The sequence below is a fragment of the Mus caroli genome, unplaced genomic scaffold, assembly GCF_978045245.1.
Source record: "Mus caroli unplaced genomic scaffold, Mus_caroli_1 scaffold_1, whole genome shotgun sequence".
In the NCBI taxonomy this organism is placed as follows: Eukaryota; Metazoa; Chordata; class Mammalia; order Rodentia; family Muridae; genus Mus; species Mus caroli.
Window position 1 is genome coordinate 67,445,697 of NW_028227256.1, and position 25,777 is coordinate 67,471,473.

Here is a 25,777-nt window from a genome sequence, read left to right on the forward strand (position 1 = left end):
ATGCACTCGTGCTCATGAAAGTGTGCATGTTCACATGCAGCTTTGTATTGAAGGGGAATTCTGGTTGTTGCTTTTAGCTCTTGTGCTCTCTGTTTTTAGTTTCATATCCATTCTATAGAGAATGCCAGCATCCCTGAGTCCCTCTATATTGTAAGTTTTGCATTAAAGATGCAGAAACATTACCTTGTGGTATTGACATCACTTATCCAGTTACTCAGTGTGCAGCTTGGTTCTGAACCAGATTGTGAGATTCTTATAAGTCCAAATTCTCTCAATTTACCATTTACAAAGTGTAATTTCAAGAAACTTTGGCCAGAAACTTTTGTCCACCTTTTGTCTCATTTGATTGGGAAATCTTAGCACTACTCACAGCTTAGCAGTAAGTTGGGTTTTGTCTCCTATCTGACACAAAGCTCTTTCAGACTCTGTTTCCTCACAGAAGCTAAAGAGGCCAGTCACTTCTGAACCTGAGTTTGAGAGCCACTGTTTATTCTTATTGTGTTTCTGTTTTATCTTTCTTTTCCTTAATAGTCTTTTATCAAACTATTTAAGCCCTTCAACCTTTTAACATAATTTTTGCCCATTAGAAAGCTCATAGCCTAACAAGGATGATATATAGAAAAAGATGTGACTGCTGGCTGTTCATCTGTCTACTGTGTGGTCTGCAGATAATTTGGTCTCTCTGTGGCTTAGTTTCTTCATCCAGAAATGCAGGGAATCACCAGTTACCAGTCATTTTGATTCTTTTTATAAATACTTAGGACCCTAAGTAACATACAGTAATTACTTACTCAGTAGAGCTATTGTTGTTGATGTTGTTAATTATACTTTTGTAGGTTTGTCTATGACCATGTAAACAAAATGTAATTTTCCTGGGCCATCTTTAGTTGTATATTGTGAAATATGGGGGAGCCTTACGACCTATGCAGTTGTGACGCTTATGTATGATAGTATTTGTCAGAAGACCCGACGGCAGCAGTTTTTAACCTGAGGGCCAGACTTCTTTGGAGGTTGAATGAGCCTTTCACTTGGGTCCCCTAAGACCACCAGAAACCATGGACATTTACTTCACGATTCACAATAGTAGCAAAGTCACAGTTACAAAGCTGCAATGAAAATGCTTTTATGATTGGGGAGCCAAATAACATGAGGAGCTGCAGTAAAGGGCCTTCGCCTTATGGAGGTCAAGAGCCATTGCCCTAAAGTAAACGGTGATCCATGATGCAAGTTTATATATATATATTTAATTCTTGTGATCATAAGGCATTTTTTTTAGAATGTCAGTTCTCTGAACTGTTCTGTGCATTTAAAAAGTAGCTTTTGAATTTAGCATTTATTCAGAGTTCTTTTCAAGTCTGAGAAGATTGTACTCATGTCTTCTGAGATCAACCAAAAGCACTTAATTCTAATCTGCAACACAAGAGCTTTCCTATAGAGAGTTGTGCCTATAGATGACTTTCCTCAGCGTATCTGGAGTATGACCTTCGTACCCAAATTGTAGGATAGTGTCTGAGTTTATAAAATATGCCTTAAAAGTCACATAGTCACATGACATTATTTTAAAGATTTATTTATTCATTTTATGTATGCGAGCACACTGTAGCTGCATAGATGGCTGCAAGCCCTCATGTGGTTGTGGGGAACTGGATTTTTAGGACCTCTGCTCGCTCCAGTCAACCCCGCTCCATCAATCCCACTCACTCTGGTCAGCCTGGCTCACTCAGTACCTGCTTGCTCCGGCCCAAAGATTTATTTATAAATATATAAGTACACTGTAGCTATCTTCATACACACCAGAAGAGAGCTTTAGATCTCACTAAGGGTGGTTGTGAGTCATCATGTGGTTGCTGGGATTTGAACTCAGGACCTTCAGAAGAGCAGTCAGTGCTCTTACCTGCTTAGACATCTCACCAGCCCACACGACACATTTATATATATTTACTGGATATTATTCCCTTATGAAACAGCCTTACATTAACTGAAACTGTATATGACCCTATTAGCATTTCATGTTTTTTTTTTTCATTTTCTTATGATATATATAAATGAATATGCTGTGTTGTGAGAGAGTGGGGTAGTCAGCCAGCTTCCTGCCACTGTCCACATCAACTTGGCATCAAGAAGCTTCTGGTCGTCAGGTGACTGTATAATCATGCAGGATGCATTTTTCTATGTTAGATTATTGTGACAAATTCTTATAATTTTAAATTCCTATTAATAAACAAGAATTTAAATCATAGCTTCTTTAATGTATACATTTAGATTCAATATTGAAAGTGTCCAAAGTATGCATTGTTAATATGTGTTTTAAAATTTCCCTTGTTATATTATCATCATGAAATAGATTGGCCCTCTGTTCCATGCCTTTCTCTAACTAATAAATAACTTTGTGTTTGCATAGCATTTTGCAATATAGGTCCTTGATTTTAAAGGTTGGAAGGCTGAACCAGGGCCATCAGAAATGGTTACTATTCAATTTCTACTTTGCATTAAATCCACTTTGCTATGTTATACTTGTATTATTTAACTAATCTGAGTCTCTCTCAAGATTTTTGAAGTGTATTTGTTATTTGTCATAATTATAAAGTATTGTATGTATATGAACGCGGGCTCATGTGTCACAGTGAAGATGCATGTGTGTCTGTGCCTCTGGGTGTGAGTGTGCATGTGGAGATCAGAGGACAACTTCTGGGAGTCAGTTTTCTTCTATTATGGCTTGCAGGAATCAAACCCCAGTCATGAAGCTTGCATCACAAAGGCCTTCTACCTGCTGGTCCATTTCACCAGATCATTTAAGTCTGACAATAAAATTCATTTGTAGCAGGGCATGGTGGTGCACACCTTTAATCCCAGCACTGGGGAGGCAGAGGCAGGCGGATTTCTGAGTTCGAGGCCAGCCTGGTCTACAAAGTGAGTTCCAGGACAGCCAGGGCTATACAGAGAAACCCTGTCTCAAAAAAAAAAAATTCATTTGTATGACCATTAGTTCTTTAATATTTCTATAAGTTAAATATATCCTTTAAAACACTGTCAGCACTGACAACTCTATACTCTCTTCATTCTCACTTGTTCAATTATTTAATAAAAGGTCAAGTGCTAGCATGTAACAGGAACAAAGCCAGGCCCTGGGGATTATAGACAGAGCCCAGGCAGAACAGAACTTCTTTATGAACTCTGTACTTGACTGTTCTTTTCTGGACTCTATATCTTAGGACTGATGATGGAACAGGACCTAACCTGGAATTACATTTTAGATACATTGTCAGCGCTCAGTCTTTTACAGTCTTAGATAATCTCACCTTCATCCAGAACATATTTTCTTTCAAATCTTGCTTAGTTTTGGCTAAGTACAAAACAATTATCACTGTCCTTAGTCTTATCTGTTGTAAATTTTATACAGCATGACTTTTCCCCGAGGTCACCATCTAATCTTTTACCATGTCTCTGTGCCTCAAGATTTCTCAAAACACACTCCAGTTGTGTGATGCTGTTCTAATTTGATGCCCTGTTTTAAGGAGGGATGTAGGCTGATGTCATTCCAATTTGACTGAGGTGAGAAAAGGTAGTTTCTGGAGTCTTTAGGATATTCCAAATTCTTGGTAACCCTTTTATCACCTATATTGTTTGTTTCTGACTCAAAACTATAAGAACTAAAATTAATAGCCTTAAGATTGTTAAAGCAGGATTTAGACTAAACTAAAATATTATAATCAACTCCATGGTAGTATTATTCACCTTCAATTTAATCCTTATTTTCTGGGGCTGCATTATGCTACAAATATCATGATAGGCTATATATGTACCCTTTCTGCTTGTTATAACTAAGTAGTTCTTTTATTAACTAGTATCATACAACTATCAAACTTAAAAATCAGGTTATATCTCTTAGTAAGTTATTATGTTTAACTCACTATAATACATCCTAAGTCATAGCCTCTAATTCTTAAGGCAATGAAAACCATGGTTAAATTATGGTCACCACTCAAAGGTTCATAAATATTACTATACATTGATTTTACTGAATCATGTAGCACATCACATGGTTTATTAAAAGCATATTATAAATTGTTGAGTCATTTTAATATTTTAAACTACTGAACATTGATCATTTGGCAGCAGCATTTGGGACATTAAACATAAAAACATTTTAATATTTCTTTTCACCCAATATAAATGAAAAGACTAGTTTTTTTTTTCTAATTTTGAGTGTGTTTCCTCAAGGTTTAATACTCATTGTGGTAGGACATATTTTTAAATCTATTTTAATTTAGAGTCTCCAGACAAAGCCCAACTCAATAAACATGCCTATGGTGAAAGGTGCACCCAAATTAAATTCTGATTAAAACTTATGTACTGTCTTCTCTAGGATGAACAACAATCCCATTTGTGATGTCTAAAAAATGATTGAAAGTCTCTGTATTTACAGAGAACGTTTTCTAATTTGTAACATCAATATTCCCTACTAAAACCTATAAAATGATCTTCCTTTTTTTCTTTTTGCAATGAAAACTCACTGATTCCTCACAATTCTTGTGTTTACATACTTGAGGACATTCCAGATTCTCTCTGCTCCTTTTAAGTCATAAAAATGATTAAGCATCTCATTTGTTAGAATGGGGACACAGCTTTTATATTACTTTGCCAGTGACAACAGTTATGGAATTTTAAAACTAGTGGCATCCCTGTACTACTGGTGTGCTTAGAGACCCAGAAAGAGTCCCTGGAACTCTTATTTATAGAAGTTGTTCAGTTCTTACAGGAAGGATGCCCTACTGGCAGTAAGTAAGCAAGTAACAAGTATAACCTTGATAGAAATAACAACGTTGTTTTGTAATAAAGTTAATACCTTTAAGACGTTTAAAAATTAAGAAAGAAGGGAAAGTTTTTTACTTGACAGTTAAAAAAATCAAACTAGATTTTAAAAGGGAAACTGTAAAACCAATGGAAAAGAGTCAGTCTAGAGAGTAGCTGTGAACAGTGATCTGGTTCTACTGTGCCCAACTCACTGCACCTGTCAATGAGCAAAGAGATGGAATGCAAAACAGTGAGATTGAGCATAGATGTAGAGCAGCCGCCCCTCTCGCCTGCCACCTCATCCCAAGTCACTGATGTATATTGGTTCTCAAAACCTGACATTTGTTCTGAGAGGCTAAGGTCTAGACAGGAATCCTAGGCAGCCATGGACCTCCTGAAGGATGAGCTCAGGTAATTGCTGTGCTGGAAAAGCCTCTTCCCTTGCTTCATTAAAACTGATTCATCTCTTCTTCTATTTTTTTCCTCTGCTCTATCCAAACACCTTCCTCTTTGTTCCAATACAACAGTTACTAATTGTCACTGTTTTTGCTTTATAAAATTGTTTGTTTTAAGCACTTTTCCTGCAATAGCATAAGCATAATCAAACAGATAGTATATGTTAACAAAGTAACCCAACCACCTCTGCTGAGAAGTTTGTTTAAAGGACCACAGTAAGTATCATTTACCTGCAGCCAGGTTCACTAAACCCAGTTCATCTCCTGACCATCGCACCTATTTATCCTCCTAACTCCTAGTTCCACTGCATTTGTGGCATCAAATAGCATTACAAGTTCATTGGAATCAAATTTAGTGAAATGCACATATGAAGTGTTTTTTTATATTTGTAGTTTTATGTGTAATATATCTTAAAAAACATAATTTGCATAATATAATGAAATATAAGGGTTTATATATTTTATATTTTTATATCATTTTGCATAACTAAAGTCTAAGTGCTTTCTTAAAATTTATTTTCCTAATTTTCATGTAAGGCTTTACATCTTAAGGAAAGATTTGATGTAACTTTATAATGATTTCTTTTTAGGTTTCAGAAATGTATTTTTTGTGGCATTGATAAAACTGGAACATAAATCTCATAGTTGTGTTTTTACTACAGGTTATGATATATCTATTTCTCTTATTATATGTTTTAAAGGGTCACATAATAGCATCCTGTGATGCTCGTGGAGTTACAAAGCTGTGGGACTTCCGGAAGCTCATTCCAATTGTGTCCATTGATGTGGGTCCAAGTTCGGGAAATGAGGTGAACTTTGACCCGTCAGGTAGGATCTGTTTTGTTTCACTATTGGCACCTGATGAACATTTTCTTTTTAATCTAAAATGCCTTTTTTTCTCAAAGTTTTTGGTAAAACTTTGTATGCAGTTTGTAATTTTCTGTTTTGAATATATCAGCTGTGGTATTTCTAGTTTATCAAAATCATGACTCTTACTATGAAACAACTGTATTGATCTCATAAAGGAATAATTAACATAAGGAAATAAAAGAGGAAGATATTAATGTAGAGATATCACAAGCTTGCTGACAGTATCATGAGTATTCTTATAGCCATGTCCCATATCTTACCTAGGGTAAGCTACTTGGCTCCCTGTAATGTAAGTGATTCAGTGGAGAGTAACAAAAACTATATCAAGATAAACTTGAAATATTTTAATGGAATAGGTTAATTATAAAAAAGTTAATAAATTGCTCTGAAATTCTCTAGAATTTATGCACATGTTCATCTATTATTGTAGTTAAATGTTTTATGCTTTATGAAATTTTTGTAGCATTTTTCGTGAAATACAGAAGAATTATCAAGCAGATTAAATATTTTATCTCTACTGATGATGAATAGAGTGGAATCTGATGTTTAGTAAATTGATTTCAATTGTTCACTTAGAAGATTAAAGTGCTACTGCTTCTCCATCTTTAATGGTAGACTCTGTTAAATGAGGGGCAGACAGTACATCTTCCCTTTGATAGTGATGCATATTTAAGATTTTTGAACTTTTGAGAATTCCTCAGTCTTTATTTGTAATCAACTAAAATTTTAATATGACTAAACTTCAGTTGTAAAGGAAGAAATAAACACATAAGAAGAAAAATGCTTTATTTAAAAAAAAATAGTTCATATTAATTCCCTGGTACAGAATCATAAACATACCAAGAATAATTCTGGAGCCATAAGATAATTGCTGTGTGTTTCTTAAAACTGGTTTTGTGTTATTATCATTAAGCATCAGAAGATATAAATAATAAGTTATCGTTTTGAATTGTAGGTTGAATTGTAGGTTGCATTTTCATTGCATGTGAATGTATATATACCACTGGAAACAAAGCGTTTTCCGTTATCCAGTATGGTGGCACATGCATGCAAAGCTAAGGAGGTAGAGGTAGGAGGGTCCTAAGTATAAATGAAAGTTTCAAAAAATAAAGAAAAAAATTAATAATATTCATGGCATTATGACATTATGACATTTATGGTCTGTCAGAATTCAAAGAGAGGACACAATGCAGAATCAAAGATTCTAACTATCAGTTGGAATTTTCATTCCATACTGTTATATATAAGATATTAATATTTCAATGTAAGGTTACGACATGTAAATCTGCACTGTCATCAGATATCCATGGTGTTTTTACCTCTCTAAATCCATTTTGATTGCCTTAAGCAGTACTCATGTCTTTGAACATTGAAGTTTGAATGGTAAAACATGAGGCTGTAACATTCTAGTAACAGAAGTTAAGGTCCTTTTAAAATGTATTGCACAATTAAAAACAGCTCTATATTTAATTGTAATTATTAGATGTGATACTGGTGACTTTTTATTGACCTTTGCTTTCCAGTTGGAAAGTTCTTTGTACAGCCAGGCAAACATGATTTTAAATAAATATCAGCATCTATCTTTTGCTGCATAAACCAATATATTAAAGTCTAGCTATAGCAAATCTGTTTTTTCTTCCATGGCTACCAAACTCCTGGTCATACACTAATGTTAAGAAAAGTATAGATATTTGATATTAGAATGATGAGAAACATAAAGATGGAAACTGAAAACCAGAGATCCTGTTATTGGGCCACAGCAACACAATTTCAGTTCAACCTTCCCATCCCTTTTACCATTTCTTCAAGGAACATATGATAATTAATTTTAATTCAATGTGCACGAGAAATTACCATCACAAGGCTTTTCTCATTGAATAATGAGGAACCTGTGCTTCTCTACAGACATCTGCAATGGCCCTTTTTTTAAAAAATAAAATAAAATATACCGAACATTGGGTAAATTAGTGGGAGTCCAAGATCAAATCAGGACATGAACAAAAAGATTTTTTAAAAAGTATAGTACTGAGGATTTTGTTCTTCTGAAGAAAGTAAAGAAGAGTAAAGATCTGGAGCAAGCCAACATTGTAATGAAGATAAGTGACTCAAGTGACTCATATATCTTTGCTAATTGCTATTTGTTTGGGATAAAATATTCAGTAAGGAAATGTAGCAGAATTGTATTATGAAAAATATCTGAAATACAATAATAAAATCAAGTCTGAATTAATAAAGTCAAAATATGTGTCCATCTGAAGATGACAAGTTTGTATTTATTCACAGGGCAAGCTAATGCAAGTATAGATGGTATGAATCCAAAAGAGCAAGAGAATATTGACCTGGCTAAAAATAAAACGCATTGATTGGGAATACACATTGAGTTTTTGCTAAGCCATGTCTCCTGGTCGAAATTTGTGACAGTGTTACCCAAAATGTTATTCATCACAATTTCACCTTTTTAGAGGCAAAGCTCTAACTGCTCAAGCTGTACTCTGGACCTAAGAGAAAGTCATTATCAATAGACAGGCACAGCTACCTTGGTGTCATGAAATGCGTGTGAATGTTTGGGTAACATCTTAGCTAAGTTGCTAAAAACAAGAAATGTGTTTCTGTTATAAATTCTAAGTGATCATTATATACTTTGATCAATTTCATTGAAGGGCAACTAGAGAAATATTTCATGCTGTCTCCATAAACTCTGAGTTATTTCTGTAGATACTGGATTTCTAATGACTGAAAATCTAACACAATGTAAGAAATAGATTGAAGATCATAGCACAACTTAAAAGTATTATCTGAACTACTATTTTCAAATTTCATGAATATAAAAACACATAATTAGAAGTTGTAGACAAATATTTTCATTTTAGATTTACAAATGTATGATCTAAGAAATGGCTCTTTACGTGTTCTAAGACTGATATCCTTATTATATCATTTATAACAGGTAGTTTTGATAAAGAAGTTTATACCCCAGAATTATAAGTGCAGAATACATATTACAACTCAGACTCATATTTAATAACATCTTTGGCATTGTTTAGACAAATTACTTAATCACCCTGAACTATCTTTACTCATAGAAATAAGAGAGGTTATAATTACTCAGTGTTTAATGGTGGGACAATAGTTCAAAGGGACAATGGTGTCACACAATAAGGAAATCTGAGCTTGGTCTTTTATGTTTCTTAAAACTGGAACGGATCTCAGAGATTATTGCTCTCACTTTAGGAATAAGAAAAGTCAGTCGGTCTGCTTGTGAGTGGGTAAGATATCTAAGAACGCATGCTGGTCAATGGATTAGAGAAAGAAGCCTAAACCTTTTTTCTTTTATTGAGACTCTGTTGAAGTCACTAACTGAGACTGCACTATGTTTTATGAAATGCACATTATATATTTAAACATTTGAGCCTGTATAAATCACTGTGGATGACTTTGCTTTTCCACTGCTGAATCAGCCCCACACACATTGGAAAGAACTGCATGTAGCATAGCATTATTTACATAATGTTTCATTTACAAGTGCATTGCCTGTGACAAATACAGATTATCTGTGTTTATAGATGTATCCATATATTAGTATAAACTTATAACACTGTATTTGTGAGAGGATAAATGTTTCTTTCTCATTAAGCAAAGAGCCTCCTGGGAATGTAAAACAACAAGTTTTTGTGAATATTCACTATCTAAATAATATCTTTCACTTGTTCATATTTAAAGTGTCATATGTTTTTTTTTTCATTCAAACATTATTGCTTGTTTCAGAAAATGTTAAATGCAGTTGTATGGTGAAAGCAATAAAAGTGCACCCAAAGGATTTTTACATACACTCCCCTCTCCACATCTCTCCTTTCACTGTGCTTATATACTTCAACAATATTTTTTGTGCTCCTTTGTAAAAGGTAATTCCAGTGCATTTGTAAAGTAGTCACAGCTCTAGAAAATGCAGGGGCAGAAATTTGAGCCAGACGCAGGCTCTCCTCTAGAAAACCTGTAGGTATCAGATCATTCAAATAGGCAAAGTTCCCCAGCTTTTGGAGAAAATCCTAAATGTTCCCAACAAACAGAACCATGACAGAAATCCTAAAAGACGGGGAAAAAGCAAAAAACATAAACAAAAAAGAAACCCAACTATTTTTCTTGCTCTCAACCTTCAAAGCAAGATATCCCCCAAAATCTTTGGCTCATATTGGTCAGTATTGATTAATAAATGCAACAGTGCATAATTTTGTATTTAAAAGTCAGTTTCTGATCAGTAGTAATGGTGCAGGCCTTTAATTCCAGCAATTGGAATGCAGATGAAGTTGATCTCTGAGTTAGAGGCCAGACTCCTCTAGGGAGTGGGGTCCAGGACAGCCAGGGATACACAGAGAAACCCTGTCTGGAGAAAACAAACAAACAAACAAACAAACATTGCATTTCTGAGTAAGTCCCCCTGGTGGAGCACATAGGAGAAAACAAAAAACAAAACAACAAAACAAAAAAACTCTAGTTTAGAGGTTGTTTTTTGTTTGTTTTAATGGCTGAATGATTTGGGTAGAAGTTCTAACTCTGAACCTCAGTTCATAGGCAATGTCAGAAACTTATAGGATATTCCACCCCAGCCATGAGTGGGTAGCAAGGACTGGCCGTATGTTTTTCCAAACAGTGGAAGGGTAGTGAGCTGTAGGATAGGAGAGTATGGGCAAAAGAAAAAAAATCTTGAAACAACAGCAGTTTTCAAATGCTGAATGGTAAGCAATTAAAAAGATAATGCAACAGTAGTTCCTAACACAGTGTGTCAGGCAAGCCACATGACTTACCCCAGTCTACTGCCCAGATTCAACTACTACATTTTACCTCAGGAAAGGACAGACTGACAGGCCACACATAATAACTTCTGGGAGACTGAAGGAAGGGAGTTAGGGAGAACAGGCCTTGGAGGTCAGAGCAGCCTCAGTTTGCAACAGAGTAGGGTAGGGTGAGGGCAATGTAGAGAGACCCTGGAGATCTGCAGACACTCCTCCACTGCCTCCACTTGCTAGCTGAGTAAGGACTTGTGGATTTGTGAGTAAGAGCTTAAAGTCAAGGGGAAGATGTCTAAAGGTATAGAGGGGAAAATTCCAGGAGCTCATAAGGCTTATGTAGGAATAGTTTATGTAGCCAAAGAGGAAAATCTGGCAACTCAAAGGCCAAAGAGGAGAGCAGGAATTGAAGGGTCACTGCCAGCTGGGCAACACAGCCTCATTTACAAGCATGTAGAATGTGAAAATTTAAATATCATCCCTATTGGGCTTTTACTAGGAAAAAGGAAAGCCTAGAAGAGACACTCAGGAGAGAATTGTCTCCACCCAGACCACACCTCTGGGCTGAGACTCACACTAGTGTCTTTACAGTCATAGAAAGGGTTTGCCCCTACTTAAATCTCACTACAAATTAATAGTGTTGTTCTTGTCCCATTTTAGAGATGAAGAAACTGAGAAACCAAAACTTTATCAATCTTATTGCCCATTGCTGTTTAAATGTAGAGTTGGCACTCAATGATGGTCAGTCTCTATTCTGAGAAATAAGTTATATATTCTCCGATCCTTTCTATAACAGAATGTGGTTCCATATTGCTACCTGAAAATGTTTTACCTGAAGCTGAGATACCACATCCTGCTATAAGCATTAATTACCAACTAGTTGTCCCTAAAATTTATAAAACTATCAAAAGACAGTCTCTTCTGTCATCTGCCAGATTTCTTACATGTCTCCTAGGCAACCTGAGTACCTATTCTTCCCTGCAGGGGTTGGGGGTGGGGCTGAACCTCCAACCCTGTACCAAGTATAACTTCTTATCCATGCACTAAGTCATCTATACATCTCAATAAATCTCTACAGTGTTCACATGGCCAGTCTGAAGTCCTCTGGCTTTAGAATTTTTTTATTTTCACCGTCAATTACATTTCTGGTCACTTATCTGGCAAAGATCACATTATACTTGAGAAATTATATAAAGCTATTTTTTGTCATAGCTTCAGCTCTCTGGTTCTTATTTCTGTCATTTGTGATCAAGTACAGTCTAGATTTTTTTGTGTGCCTTGTACAAATCATAACATGCAATAAATGTTATCAGTAGGAAGGTTATATAGAGATGGCTGGAGAGATGATGGTGGTACTTAGAAACTAGAGCCTTTTATACCTATGAGGCAAGCATTCTGCCATGGAATGCTTCATCCTCAGCCCTCTTTTATGTAAGTCCTGGGTTATTTAGAAATAAATATTAAAAACTTAAATAAGAAAGGGAGGAAATAAGACAACTTCTTTTATGCCTCAAGCTTGGGAAGATGGAACTGATCCTATAAAATACATTTTTTTAGGACACAGAGCAATCAGAATAAAAGATAAAATATAAGAAATGGGTCACCAGAGGACCCAAGTCAATTATTTTAAGGCTCTATTGTTTAATTTTGTTTGTATTGGTTCCTCTGAACATAAACTATCCAATTTGTTCTTAAGAAAATATAGCTCACTCTGATTCTGGTCCAAGGAATGAGAAGAACTTTAGAAAATCAGATTATAGCCCTTTTGGCTATAAAGGCAGAATGGTCACCTGCAGGGATAAGTGCAGTCCTTTGGGTATACAGGCAGAGCAGGCACCTGCACAGACATGTGCACTCCTTTGGGTATACAGGCATAGCAGGAACCTGCAGCGATGTGTGCAGCCCTTTAAGATATAGAGTAGAGCTGTGAAGGGAGGTGCATGTCATGAAGAGAACAGGGCTTTCCTGTTCTGTCATCACAGACCTTTTGGTTGTGTTTTATTTCTCCCACTTAGAAAAAAATTTAAGAGCTTTAATTTCTTATTTGTAATAATAAATTTACATGCTCTCATACTTCTGTGAAAACTGTTTTATTTCATTACTGTAAATTGGGAATTATATTAAGAAAAATTGGAGATTCATAGGGACAGGCTTCATGCTTTCTCTGTAATAATAGCCAATTTTTTCTCTTTGATTTTTGTCTTATTATGCTCCATGATAAAAAGCAACTTAATTTGTTAAGAGTAAACACAAGAAGTAACTTGATGATACAAATGGGAGTTTCTTGAAATTTTCAATTAAAGACATATTAACCACAAATCCATTAATTCAGGGATAATGAATATCAATTCATTATAACTATGAGCCTGGATTGACAGCTCTAGCGTCTTTTCTGATTGTTAGATGACTATGATATTCATTTCTTAGTTGGGTATAGACTGGGATCCCAACAGTATGTCTTCCATACTGAAACTGAAGCTCATTTGAAATTCACAATTTACAATGGATTTTATACCTGGAAATTGCCTGAATTCTTCAAATTACAATAGAATTTATATGTGGAACTGAGTCTTGTTTACCTACATTATGATTGCAAAGGTGTGTAGTTTATCTGGTGATAAAAGCACTGCACATGCACATGGAAGCTCCTTTCAGAATGGTCTACATATGTAAAACTAATTTTAAAAGTGGCTAGTATTTCCCTATCCCCAGCTAGATCCTAAATAAGCGAGACAGAAATGACTAGTTTTGCCTAATTAGCTTTATAGCATAGTAGCTGAGCAGTCATGGATCTATTCTAATCCTCTAAGATAATCTGGCTACCTCCCAGCCAACTAATCACGTAAATATAAGCAGTTTTTTTCTTAGTAGCTTAGAAAAAAATATAGAATTTGATTTTAAAAAAAGAATGAGCCTTGCTGACTGTAGCTCAGATGTGAGGTCAGGTACCATTCTGAGACTTTAGACCACACCACAGTTTGCTGTGCAGGATTAATGTTACACACAACCTTTATTGGAGACACTTCTTTTTACAGTGCATTGGAGTTAATGGAGCGATTCACAGGTGATCAAACTATTAACAATAAGTGACTATTGAGTGCTAAGTCCTAAATGAGAATATCTATACCACCTCTTGAAGGGTCAGGGAACATCTTGGAGAAGGAGAGGCAGATGATGTAAGAGTCAGAGGAAGCAGATAGGTGCTTTGAAACTGTCTTCTGAATGGAACGTGGCACTGCACTCACTAACTCACTGCCTCTGTGGTAACTGATACAAGATTAAAGCCATGAATATTTCATCATGTGTAGGGAAGGGTTCATGAAGCCCCACCTCTTCTTGAGGGACTATGGGCAACTATTGGTTGCTGGGAAAGAGAATATTATATTATTTACATTAGTGATATAGCCACTGATAAATTCCCTAAGCTACATCAAATAAGTCTCTTCTGCACTCATGAAGCAATTTTCTAAATCCAGTATGTCACATACACAAACAAATGATGAAGAAGAGTTGCTGACAAGGATACAAGTTTCCACAAGAGATGGAACAGAATGAGAGGAAAATGGGGACAAAAAATGACCCAAATTTGTGCTCCAAATGACAATGGCAGCCATATTCCATGGAAACTGGCCCATTAATCTCACATATCTAGCCAGGGATTCTGGCAAAAGATTCATATATTCTAACATATTAATAATTTAATGACTATGTCACAGTCTTCTTACAGACTGTGTAAGTGAAGAATGTGAACCATTCTGTTCAAATTGGAGGAGAAGTGACTAATCACTATTGCAATTGCAGCATGGCGCAGCCTAGTCTGCTATTGCAGCTTCCCTTGCATGGATCACAAAAGGTCACACATGGATTAGTCTCCTCAATATTATGTAGTATTTTAAACCAAGTGAAGTTGCAATTATATCTTAATTCTTCTGTGAAGAATTACAATGAAGCGTATTTATAACAGGATATGCAAAGACAATCAAAGAACACTTGAATTGCTTTGTTGAATAAATAAAATATCAATTCAGAAGTTTCTTCTAAGGCTCCTGGATGTAATTACATACAAACAATTGGAATAGAGCATATGCTGTAAACTTGATGTATTCTACATTAGCATTATTAGATTTAATGAAGATTTTCTGTGGTGTTATATAGAAATATTTTCAAATGCACACTTATAAACAAATGAAAAAATATGCTGATATCAAATTATTTTCCACAAACCTTCAGCAAAAAAATTCATAGAAGTTTTGTATCTGTGAATCAAGTGTGAGGAGTGAGTTGTATCTATCTGTATAATTTAAAAATAATAATAATGAGCTATGCTGGAATGCTGACTGATATAAAGAAAATCATGTGTATATGCCAGCAAAGGTAGCTTTGAAATATGGCAAATTAATAGACATGCGTTTATATAAGGCAATATATCCCATCAACACTTTAAATTTTTCCGAGGAACGCAGTTGGGAAACCTAAAAGGAATGATTTGTTTTAATCTAAGAATATACATTAGTTATTAGATTCAATGGTAACAGTTAAAATTCAGTGCACACATACTATGTGGTCCAGAGCCAGTACCTGAAGAATTTGCCTTCTTTTTAATAGTCTGTTATACAAAATTGAATAGATAATCATCTTTAATCTGCCAAGATGATACTTTTTAATAGGATAATCCTTTATGGGAAGTTGCAGTTCAACAGATGTGCAAATCAAACCAGAACACACAGTACCCTCACTCTTCATGGAGATGGAACAGTTGGCACTGGTGATAACCTGCAGTTCTATTTATCTGAAATTGAATTTCAAACAATATTCAAATATGATTTACTCAATCTGATTGAGCTCAAAAGTGTCTCTCCTCACTTGTAATTTAAGAGTGTAAGTAAAAATTGCTCAAGACCGTCAGGCATCATCCTATTTTATGCCAATAGAAAAAAAAGGGTAAAAGAAGAAAATGGTGTATTTTTTAAAATTAACAATAAATATTTAAAAAATAAATTTGATAAAATTCTTTATTTTTATACTCACATTTTTGTTGCTCTAGTGTTGGAACATACATCAAATTAATGAAGAATTATTTATCATAACCTTGTTGCATGCCTGTCACAGGACTATATTCTGAGATATAGTGATGAAGAAATCATTGAGATTATGTTTGAAAGAAGTTACATGTGCATCTGTGGTTTCACGGAGTAGCAGGGCATATTGTAAATTTTACCCTAAAGTCTTCCATTTGTGCTCCACTGTATATGTCACTCCAGTCCTGTTTGGAAGGAAGGGTGTCTTGTATCTGTGTATGGAGGAGGAGAAGAAAACGACACCCAGAAGACTTGCTAGAAGCACCCATCTCTCATTAAAAGATGATTTTCATATGTTTTCTTTATTGTGCTCATCACTCTTTTATCATCCTTTCCCAGGTTTTACATGATGCTCCATTTGTTCTATAGCCACAGGATCTTAGGGACCACTTGTCTTCAGCTAAATTTAACTGTAGCCATGGATACTATTTTTCTCCCATTTCTACTTTTTTTTCCCCCCTCACACCTTCTTTTTAGTTACAAAAGTTTAGTGCGCGCACACACACAATATCATCAAAATTTATTATTTCACTCATTCTGTTCACCATCTTCACTCGTTTCATTCTTCATAGTTTTAAATATATATAGCTTCTAACATCTCTGTAGCATTCATTGAAATTCCTGTTTTAATTATATGCTATATTTTTACACTTTCCATATTAATACATTTCTCTCAGTTTTGTCACCCCTCTCTCCTAGAAAATCCCTCCTTCATTCATCTTCCCACTTGCTCATCTAGTACATTACTGACACACTATTTTCTAGGTTTCTTCTAAGCCTACTACCTCAAGGTGATCTATGTTAAGCACTCTCATTGGACAGCTACAGTTCTCTGTAGCACTCCCTCCTTCTGAGTCTAGTGTGATGGAACTATGGATGAATGTCACCAATTTGTTGAACAAATAATTCATGGATTCACTACTCTTCAGTCTCCTGTCACAAAGTAATGACTGAGTACCAGTGCGAGAACTTAGGTATGTGGCTTCTGCTAACAGTTACAGGTGATTAACTTTCACTAGCCGCTTGACATGTTCCTTTTGTCCTCTCAAGACTTTAAGAATCTCCTTGAAGATACGCACATCATCACAACTCATATGAAGGACACATTTCTATTCTACTTAAAATTACTTTGTTAGTGTATTTTGCTTATGCATTTGAAATTCTGAGGCAGTGGGAAATAGTGATTATACAACTCATCTCCAGAAGCACAGTCTTTTAATAAACCGTTATATCCACCTCATAATAACACGATATTAATAACTGTCTCTACTGAGGAGTTGACGCTTACTCACTCCACTAGCATGTCCTCTAACCCTTAGTCTTGTGGACTTTGATTAACTTCATTGACAAATCTGATACCTAGTTTGTTCGTTTTTTCAATTTTTTATTAGATATTTTCTTCATTTACATTTCAAATGCTATCCCAAAAGTCCCCTATACCCTTCCCCCGCCCTGCTCCCCAACCCACCCTGTAACCCTAGTTTGTTCTAAGATAGTTAAACTAGGCTATATACTTTTAGAATTACTTTTCCTATTTTTCATGCTTTTTTAGGCCCAAACATGTCTGTAAGTTTTTTCTCTGCCTACCTCAGTGTATACCCAAGTAAATATTGCTTTTCATAGGAAAGACTGGCTTGGCTTTGGGGCTTTGGATTTTCATGTTACAAATATCATGTTGATAGTAGTACTTGTTGTGGTCATAAAATGATAAAGAGCTATATGAATGTGTTCTGACAGGATGTGAGGGAAGGGGGTGCCTTGGCGGGCCCATGCTGAGGCATCCCTTTCCCCTGAGATACCAGCCACATGATGGTATAGTATACAATAGAGTTTATTTAAGGCATTGAAAGAGGAGTCAAGAGAGTAGTAGAGGCAGAGAGAAGGAGAGAATAGGGAAGTAGAGGCTGGCCATGATCACATGGAGAGAAGGGGGAAGGGAATGGGAGAGAGGGGGAGCAAGAGGGCAAGAGGCAAGGGAGAGAAGCAGGAGTAAGAGAGAGAGGAGGGGGCAAGCATCTCCTTTTATAGGGCCAGGCCTACTTGGCTGTTGCCAGGTAACCATGGGGAGGAGCATATCTGGCTGCTGCCAGGAACTGTGGGAGTGGAGTTTAGACAGAATACCAACAGTACTTAATAACCCAGTCATATATCAGTCAACCAGAATTATATATTCTGTATCTAGTGATGATGGCAGAAGTAATGTTAACAAAGCTGTATTTGCTATGATTCTATGTCAATTCTCTCTCTCATACAATGTCATTATTAGAGAGTTCATTGAGGTATTTAATTATAAAATAAGGACAGCATTATTTATATTAATTATAAAATGATGCACAAAAATGATTCAGATGGCATCTCTAAATATCAAATATGAAAATATAATTACTGAAGATACTTTGACAATAGATGCCTAAACATAACTCTTGTTAAAATATAGTATCTTAAGTTTACATGATGGGATGCCATAAATCTTTAAAATACAACTGTGTCCTAATGGAATCTGAAGACAGATGTTCACGATGCATACAGTAGATCCCGTATCTCTGCTGTTTCCATTTCTAGGTTTCAGTTACTCATAGTCAACCTCAGTCCATAAATATGAAAATTCTAGAAATAAAGACAATATGTTTTAAATTGTGTACTCTCCTGAGTAACATGATGAAAATTCATGTTGCTCTGCCAGTCTTGTCTGGGAGATGAATCATTTCTTTTATACTCTCTTGAAAATGTCAAATTGGAACAGAAAAAAAAAACCATATGCACTTAATTTATTTTACATATGCTGTTCTATTTGTATCTTTTAAATATTTTATTGTCTGTAATTTATGAACTAATTTTCATTAATGTATCCATATATAGGAAAATATAAGTTCCCTCGTATGTGAAGTTTCAGACATCAACTGCAGGTCTTTTAGAATGTATGCCTCGAGGTTAGAGGAGGCAGTGTAATGAAAATGAATGTACCAGCAAAATATAGTCGATGATCTCAGTCAGTGGCTGGCTAGAAAGTTGAGTGGAGAGGTTGATGGGTAGAGGTTGAGCTGCTCCTCTATCAGATAGCTTCCTGCTAATCATTCAGTATTTGTCATCATCCTCTGACTCACATGGAAGGCAGATTGCCCACCAACTTACTCCATCTCCAAAGGAGATACAAGAGGTGAGAGGAGAGAGAAAGTGAAGCACTGCATGATCTTCTCTCACCTTGCTTAGGTACATTTACAATCCAGCTATTTGCAGCCCACAGCTGTAGGTCCTGTGCTCTTCCCTGCTGTGGGACTCCAGTTCCCAGCCAATCTCTAATTAGGTCATTTCCATTCCCATTCCCTTTACTTTGGGCAGTCATCACTCCTCACTGCTTCTAATTTATTCGAGTATTTTCTCAATTATTCCTCTATATTTGCTTTATTGGCCAATAATCCCTTCATTAATAGTCTCTTTAAGTCTTCCATCCAAATGAAACTGTTTTGTTTCCTGCTAGGTCTATGAATGACACAGATGTGCATATAGAATTTGGCATAGTATCTAAAGAAATAAATGTAGGTGTTCCCTTAGAGGCGCTCCTCTTATGTCTGAAGAGTCTAGACTAAATATACAAGTAATTATCTGTATTAGGAACATGATCTTGTAGCCGTGAATTAGTTAAACCACTCTGCTTCCTTCCCTATGAGTCACATGTGTACTGCACCCACCCAAGAGCTCTCTGGATTCGCGAATCACACACAGAAACAAAGACACAGACACAAATACCTACAAATGCGCACACACACACACACACACATCAGCTAATTTTGATATGCCTTAACTAGCTCTGTGACTGGGCACTTCTAATCCTCCCCTTAGCTAGCATACATTCTTCACTCCAAATTTCCTGAGTCTGAAGAGGTCAGCTAAGGAACTGTAGAAAATTCCACCAGACCCCTGCCCTCCTGGAAGCGAAAGGTCATAAAGAACACAGGCACCCCTCCCCTCCGGAAGGGAGGGGCTCATTATATTCCTCAGACCACAGAGAGGGAGGACCGACCACCAGAGCTCATAGACATAACATTCTGCTCTGGGACCGTTGGCCACCCACCCCATTCTCTATAGACCGATCCGTTTAAAAGTCACACTGTTCTGCCAGTCACATTGTACCTAATGGCTGCTGCCTGGATAACTGTATAAAGGCTCACTGGTGTGGCTGCACGTGGTCTTTCTCTCTCTCCATGTGAAGGGTGACCCCAACATGTTGGAACAATAAATTCCTCTTGCTTTTTGCTAAGGCTTGTCAGAGTCTTACAAGTCAACTTACTAAATCAACATTTCATCTCTACTACCCAAGACCCGAAGGGGGAATGGCCTCTAGGGTCACTAACCTGAATTCTTTTTCTTTGTTTTTCAATTTTTTATTAGACATTTTCTTCATTTACATTTCAAATGCTATCCCAAAAGTCCCCTATACCCTCCCTCCCGGCCCTGCTGTCCTACCCACCCACTCCCACTTCTTGGGCCCTGGCATTCATCTGTACTGGGGCATATAAAGTTTGCAAGACCAATGGGCCTCTCTTTCCACTGATGGCCGACTAGGCCATCTTCTGATACATATGCAGCTTGAGACACGAGCTCTGGGGGTACTGGTTAGTTCATATTGTTGTTTCTCCTATAGGGTTACAGACCCCTTCAGCTCCTTGGGTAATTTCTCTAGCTCCTCCATTGGGGGCCCTGTGTTCCATCCAATAGCTGACTGTGAGCATCCACTTCTGTATTTGCCTGGCACTGCATGGCCGGTTGTTTTCTTTCCTGCAGCTCTTTCGTCTAATCCCTCTGTATCCTCTCATGGTGACCCTCCTCATCTTCCCCTCTCTCTTAGTCTCTTGCCCATGCAATCTAGAAGTTCTGCCCCATTTCCCTGCCCAGCCAATAGCTGTATGGCAATTCTTTATTATCAAAGCCAGGTGGGGGCAGGGGTCCTCAGATCTAGAAGTGCAGCTTTGGGGGAGCCAAAATAAAACAAAGCATGAGAACTAATTTCCAACCTGTGCCTGTATGTGAAACAGGAGAAAACATGAAAGGTAGCAGTGGTGACAGAAACTATAAGGAACTGGTGTGTTTTGAAAATGTGAAGATAGAACAATGATTTCTCACACGTTTGCTAATCCTTATCCTTCTCTTTTTAACTATGCTGGAAAAAATGAAGAATGAAAATGATTTATTAGAAAACAATGGAAGCTGATGTACATATCTACTAGAGGCTGATGCCAGATCCCACAACAGTTCTTTATGTGTGGGGGGGAAGACTTGCTAATACACCCTCTCATGGTTGCAGTGTCTAAGTACATTATCCCTAATGCTGATCCCCATCTCCACCCCTCCATTCCTACCTCTACGAAAAGTACACCTTGTGTGTTGATTTGAATGAGACATAGCTCTTTCCCCATAATCTTAGGCATTTGAATATTTGCTCCATATTGGAGTAGCTGTATGGAAAGATTTGGGGGATGCAGCCTTGATGGCAGAAGTATGTCATTGGAGGGAGCCTGAGTTTTGAGAATGTTAATATTCTCCTACTTGCAGTTGGTCCTGATTTGTGTTCGTGGTCTAAGATGTGAGATCTCAGCTTCTTCCTGCTATGTCTCCATGCTGTCATCATGGTCTATAACCCTCTAAAACTGTAAAGCTAAAATGAACACTTACTCCTGTAACTGCTCATAGCCATGATACTTAATTACAGAAACAGAAAATTAACTAATAACACACTTTGCTGATTTAGGATTAAGAAGGCACCAAACAGTTCTGCTGAATAGCCTCTACTGGTGGCCCTCTCATTGTGAAAACCCCTCCTGGTGACACAAGTTCTATCAATTTCTGCCTGCAGAGGACAGCCAACCTTAGAGGCTCAATTCCTGCAGCTTTCCCACTATAGGATGTGTTTGTTCATTGTGAGGAAACAGTAGGATGCCTGTGAAGCAGTCAAGTGATGCTCTGGTTTGACTGAGTGGATCCTATTCCTGCTGAGACCCTGTCTTCATAGGAATCCTCTGTTGACTCCTTAAGGGGTTGTAAACTAGAGGGGGAGAGGAAAGTCTCTTATACTAAAGCTCACAAATCTCATTAATATTCAGATCCCTTTGATGTGGCTAGAGGAGGCATTATATCTTATAAGATCTATATTTTTCATTATCTTACATAATTACTGAAGATGTTTCTAGAAAAAATATGAGAAAAAAGAACCTGTTTGACATCACATAAATCAGAGTTAATAATTTATATTTCATATACCCTAGATAAAATTACCATAATATATATACAAGTATATATATATATACTTATACATATATATATTATATCCTCTCATATATATTATATATATTCATATTTTTATGTCAAGACAGGTTGTTGAAACAGGATTTTTTGAGACAGGTTTTCTCTTACCAGTGCTGCTTGTCCTAGAATTGGGTTTGTAGAACAAGGTGGCCTCAAATTCAGAGCGATCCACCTGCCCCTGCCTCTTATATACTGAGTTAAAGGTAGATCTTTTCTTAAGATTTAGTTATTTATGTACTTGATACTTATGAGTATTTTGTCTACATGTTCATTTGCACACCATAAGAGTTCATTATATCCAATGTGACTACAGTTATAGATGGTTGTAAGCCATCATGTGGTTGCTGGAAATTGAACTCAGGACCTCTAAAAGAGCAGCCAGTGCTCTTAACCACTGAACTATCCATCTAGCCTCCACATAATATATATTTGATAATATATCTTTTTTATATCTTTATTATATTTTTCACTTTAATTAATCAAAGGCAGTAGAATAGGCAAGAACAACAGTAGATGGAGTGACGCTCTTTGCTTTTTTTTTCCTTTGTCTTGTTTTCAATCCAAATTCTACATCCAATTAGTTCTCTAACCTTGGAAAAGTTTCTTTCTCTCTCTCTGCCTAAAGTTCTCCTTCTGTAACTTGAGAATAAGGAAGTGCACTTGCTGTGTTTTTGTTGTTCTTGTTTTTTATTTTTTGTTTTGTTTCAGTTTTTGTGGACATTCCTGAGTTAAGCCGTGTGAATTCACAAATAAGACATGGCCCTGTGTTTGTTATTTATGTACTAAATGAGGAAGAAGAACTGTACCATCTTTCTCTAACCTCTTTCCCTACTTCCGGTCTGACATACACATATGCATACACAGGTTGAAATATAAAATCATATAAAATTACCTGAGTGAAAAATAATGCATTAGTTATTTTTCTTACTCCTCCAAGAAACCACAAGTGCCCTCAAGACAGAAGGACTTAGTCTGGCTCACAGTTTGAATCCATGATCACACGGAAGACATGGTGAGGCAGTAGAGATGGCTCATCACAACATGCTGGGTAGCGAAAGCAGAGAAAGATGACGTTCAGCAAGTTCTCATATTTTACTCAATCTAGGACATCAGCCCATGGAGTTGTGAGATTACATTCAGGGAGGGACTTCACACCTTAGCAAACCCATTCTAGAACCTTCCTCTCGTTTTCTCTTAGCATTTCTAGAAGTTTTTCTTCTCAAGGACTCTAGATGCTGTCAAGTAGGTAATCAATGTAGCCATCACAGGGTATGGATTTTGCCAATAAGACACTTAAGAGAGACCTCTAAGGAAAGACAACCTTCACAAGGTGAGAAAGCAAGTCATGTCTTGGGAAAAAAAACAAAAACAAAAACTCTCTGTGGAAGGGCTCCATAGAGACAAATACAAGGTTAGGAATAGGCAGAGGAGGTCAGGTGGTTACAGTAGGACTGGTAAAGACTTCTGTTACACTGGGTGAATTATCTGAACACAAAACCAGGCAAGCCTCACAGGTGTATGCTGGATCTCATCACTGTCTACCCATTAGAGGATGAGATACTACCAGTGGGGAAAGACAGTCCTGAGACATTGTGACAAGGCATACTGAACAAGCGTTACCTCTGTCCCAGCTGCTTCCTCAGCAGGATTTCCTCTAGGAGTTGCTACAATTATGCATTGAGTTGAACACCTTATTTCTGTTTTAAATTAGGTCATCATGATTATGTATGATAGTTCCAATTCCTGCTATTAGTGACTTCCAGATATACCAATCCGTCTTTTATAGGATAGAACATTAAGTGACTTCTCCTATGACAGGGTGCTCAGAAGAGCACTTTTCCATAGCATGTAACTCGTAATTTGATAATCCTTGGCTACTTATATTATACAAGTCATGTGTCCTTGGAATATAGGTATATATGATATTTAAAAAAATTGTAAATGATGCAACCCTTATAGTTTAATTTTGTGCCACTTCAGCATCTCATTTCATACAAACAAATGGTGTTCATAATTTAACTCTTTTCTTCTAAAAATAAATTAAAATTTAAAGAATGAGGCTAAGAAATGAGTTAGTGAATGTTTATTATAACTTCCTATAGAGCATGTTGGCCCCTAGAGACCAGGCAGTATTTTGCATTTTGGTCACATTTCCTTTGCAGAGATAATGAGGGTGGGGACCTTTCACAACTGCAGGCAACAGCTTTGAGCTCTAAGGACTTTGAAGATATTAGCTCTATTGATATTCTCTCCAGTTTTCTAGAGAGTAATGTTGTCTTCCCCTGAGTACAGAAAGATGGGCAGTTATTGAATAGAAAAGGCTTTTGTCTAGTACATAGTATGGTATTAAAATATCCTCTTCTGAAAGGCATATATGCAACATCAGAGAGTTCTCTACGATGACGAGAGCTCATTAATTTTGTTTGAACCCAGAAAGTTAAATTTGTATGGAAAAAGATGTTGAAAGGGACTCGAGACTAGATCATATTTTTTTAAGTTAGCCAACTCAGTGATATGTTAGGTATTTATCCTAAGGATAAAAAAAAAAGGAATGAAACCATGACTCCATTTCTGCCAGCAATATGTTGAAAAATACAGTGAACTATTTGCAGTCCCTCACACCCAAAGGACACAGCTGGCCAGTGATTCTCTCTCCTGTGTGTTCATAAAAGATGTCTTTATTACGAGAAAAATTACAGAGTGCAAGAATTCAGAGGAAACAATATAAACATTATGTTTTACTCAACTTTATTTTCTTCGTGTTGTTATTTTGACTCATTCAATTGCCTATAATTTTGACTCAAATGATCCTTCTGTATCATTATGGAGTGGCTTCTGAAGGGGAGGGATACACACACACACACACACTCACACACAAACACACACACAGTTCTGTGTAGTGTCTGGGGTCTGGCTTAAACACAAAAGCCTCATCCACTGATTAGTTTGCTCCTACAATCAGATCTCAAAACATTCTGAAGGTCACCACATCTTCTGAAAACATTCTTTCAAGATTGCTTGGCAAATTTCTTTGGCCTTTGTGTGCTTTTTACACACACACACACACACACACAAACACACACACACACACACACACTGCTTCCACTCAGAGAAGGTAATAAAAGCCAATGATTTAGGACACAAGGTTATCATGAAATAAGCCATTTATTTATGATATTCACTACCTATCTTCAGGGTATCACAGTATTGATCAACCTCAGGTCAATTTAATGTGTAAAGCAGAAGTGGATGCTATACACTCATGATTATATCTTATGGTTTGTAGTCTTGAGTTTGATTACATGACATGTTGAGCTACCCTCTTTTTTTCTAATTGCTTGTGCACTTGAAATAATCAGTCTGTGCCAATTCTATCAGGCTATTATCTGGGAAATAACCTGATATATAATTCTAACCATTTCTTCAAGGTATTAGAAATCACAGCCAGCATCTCCATTGGTAGAATGTCTTAATTTTAGTTACAAGTGTTTCATCT

The 25,777-nt window shown here is 36.6% G+C and overlaps 1 protein-coding gene across 4 annotated transcripts in view; it reads left to right on the forward strand.

Annotated features, from left to right (window-relative positions):
• Positions 1 to 25,777, forward strand: part of Spag16 (sperm associated antigen 16) — a 945,274-nt gene that overhangs the window by 697,652 nt on the left and 221,845 nt on the right. For all 4 annotated transcript variants that reach the window (XM_021171958.3, XM_085838176.1, XM_021171981.3 and 1 more), the window contains one exon: positions 5,951 to 6,077. In XM_021171958.3, the coding sequence (XP_021027617.1) occupies positions 5,951 to 6,077 (127 nt within the window). The remainder of the gene's footprint in view (positions 1 to 5,950; positions 6,078 to 25,777) is intronic.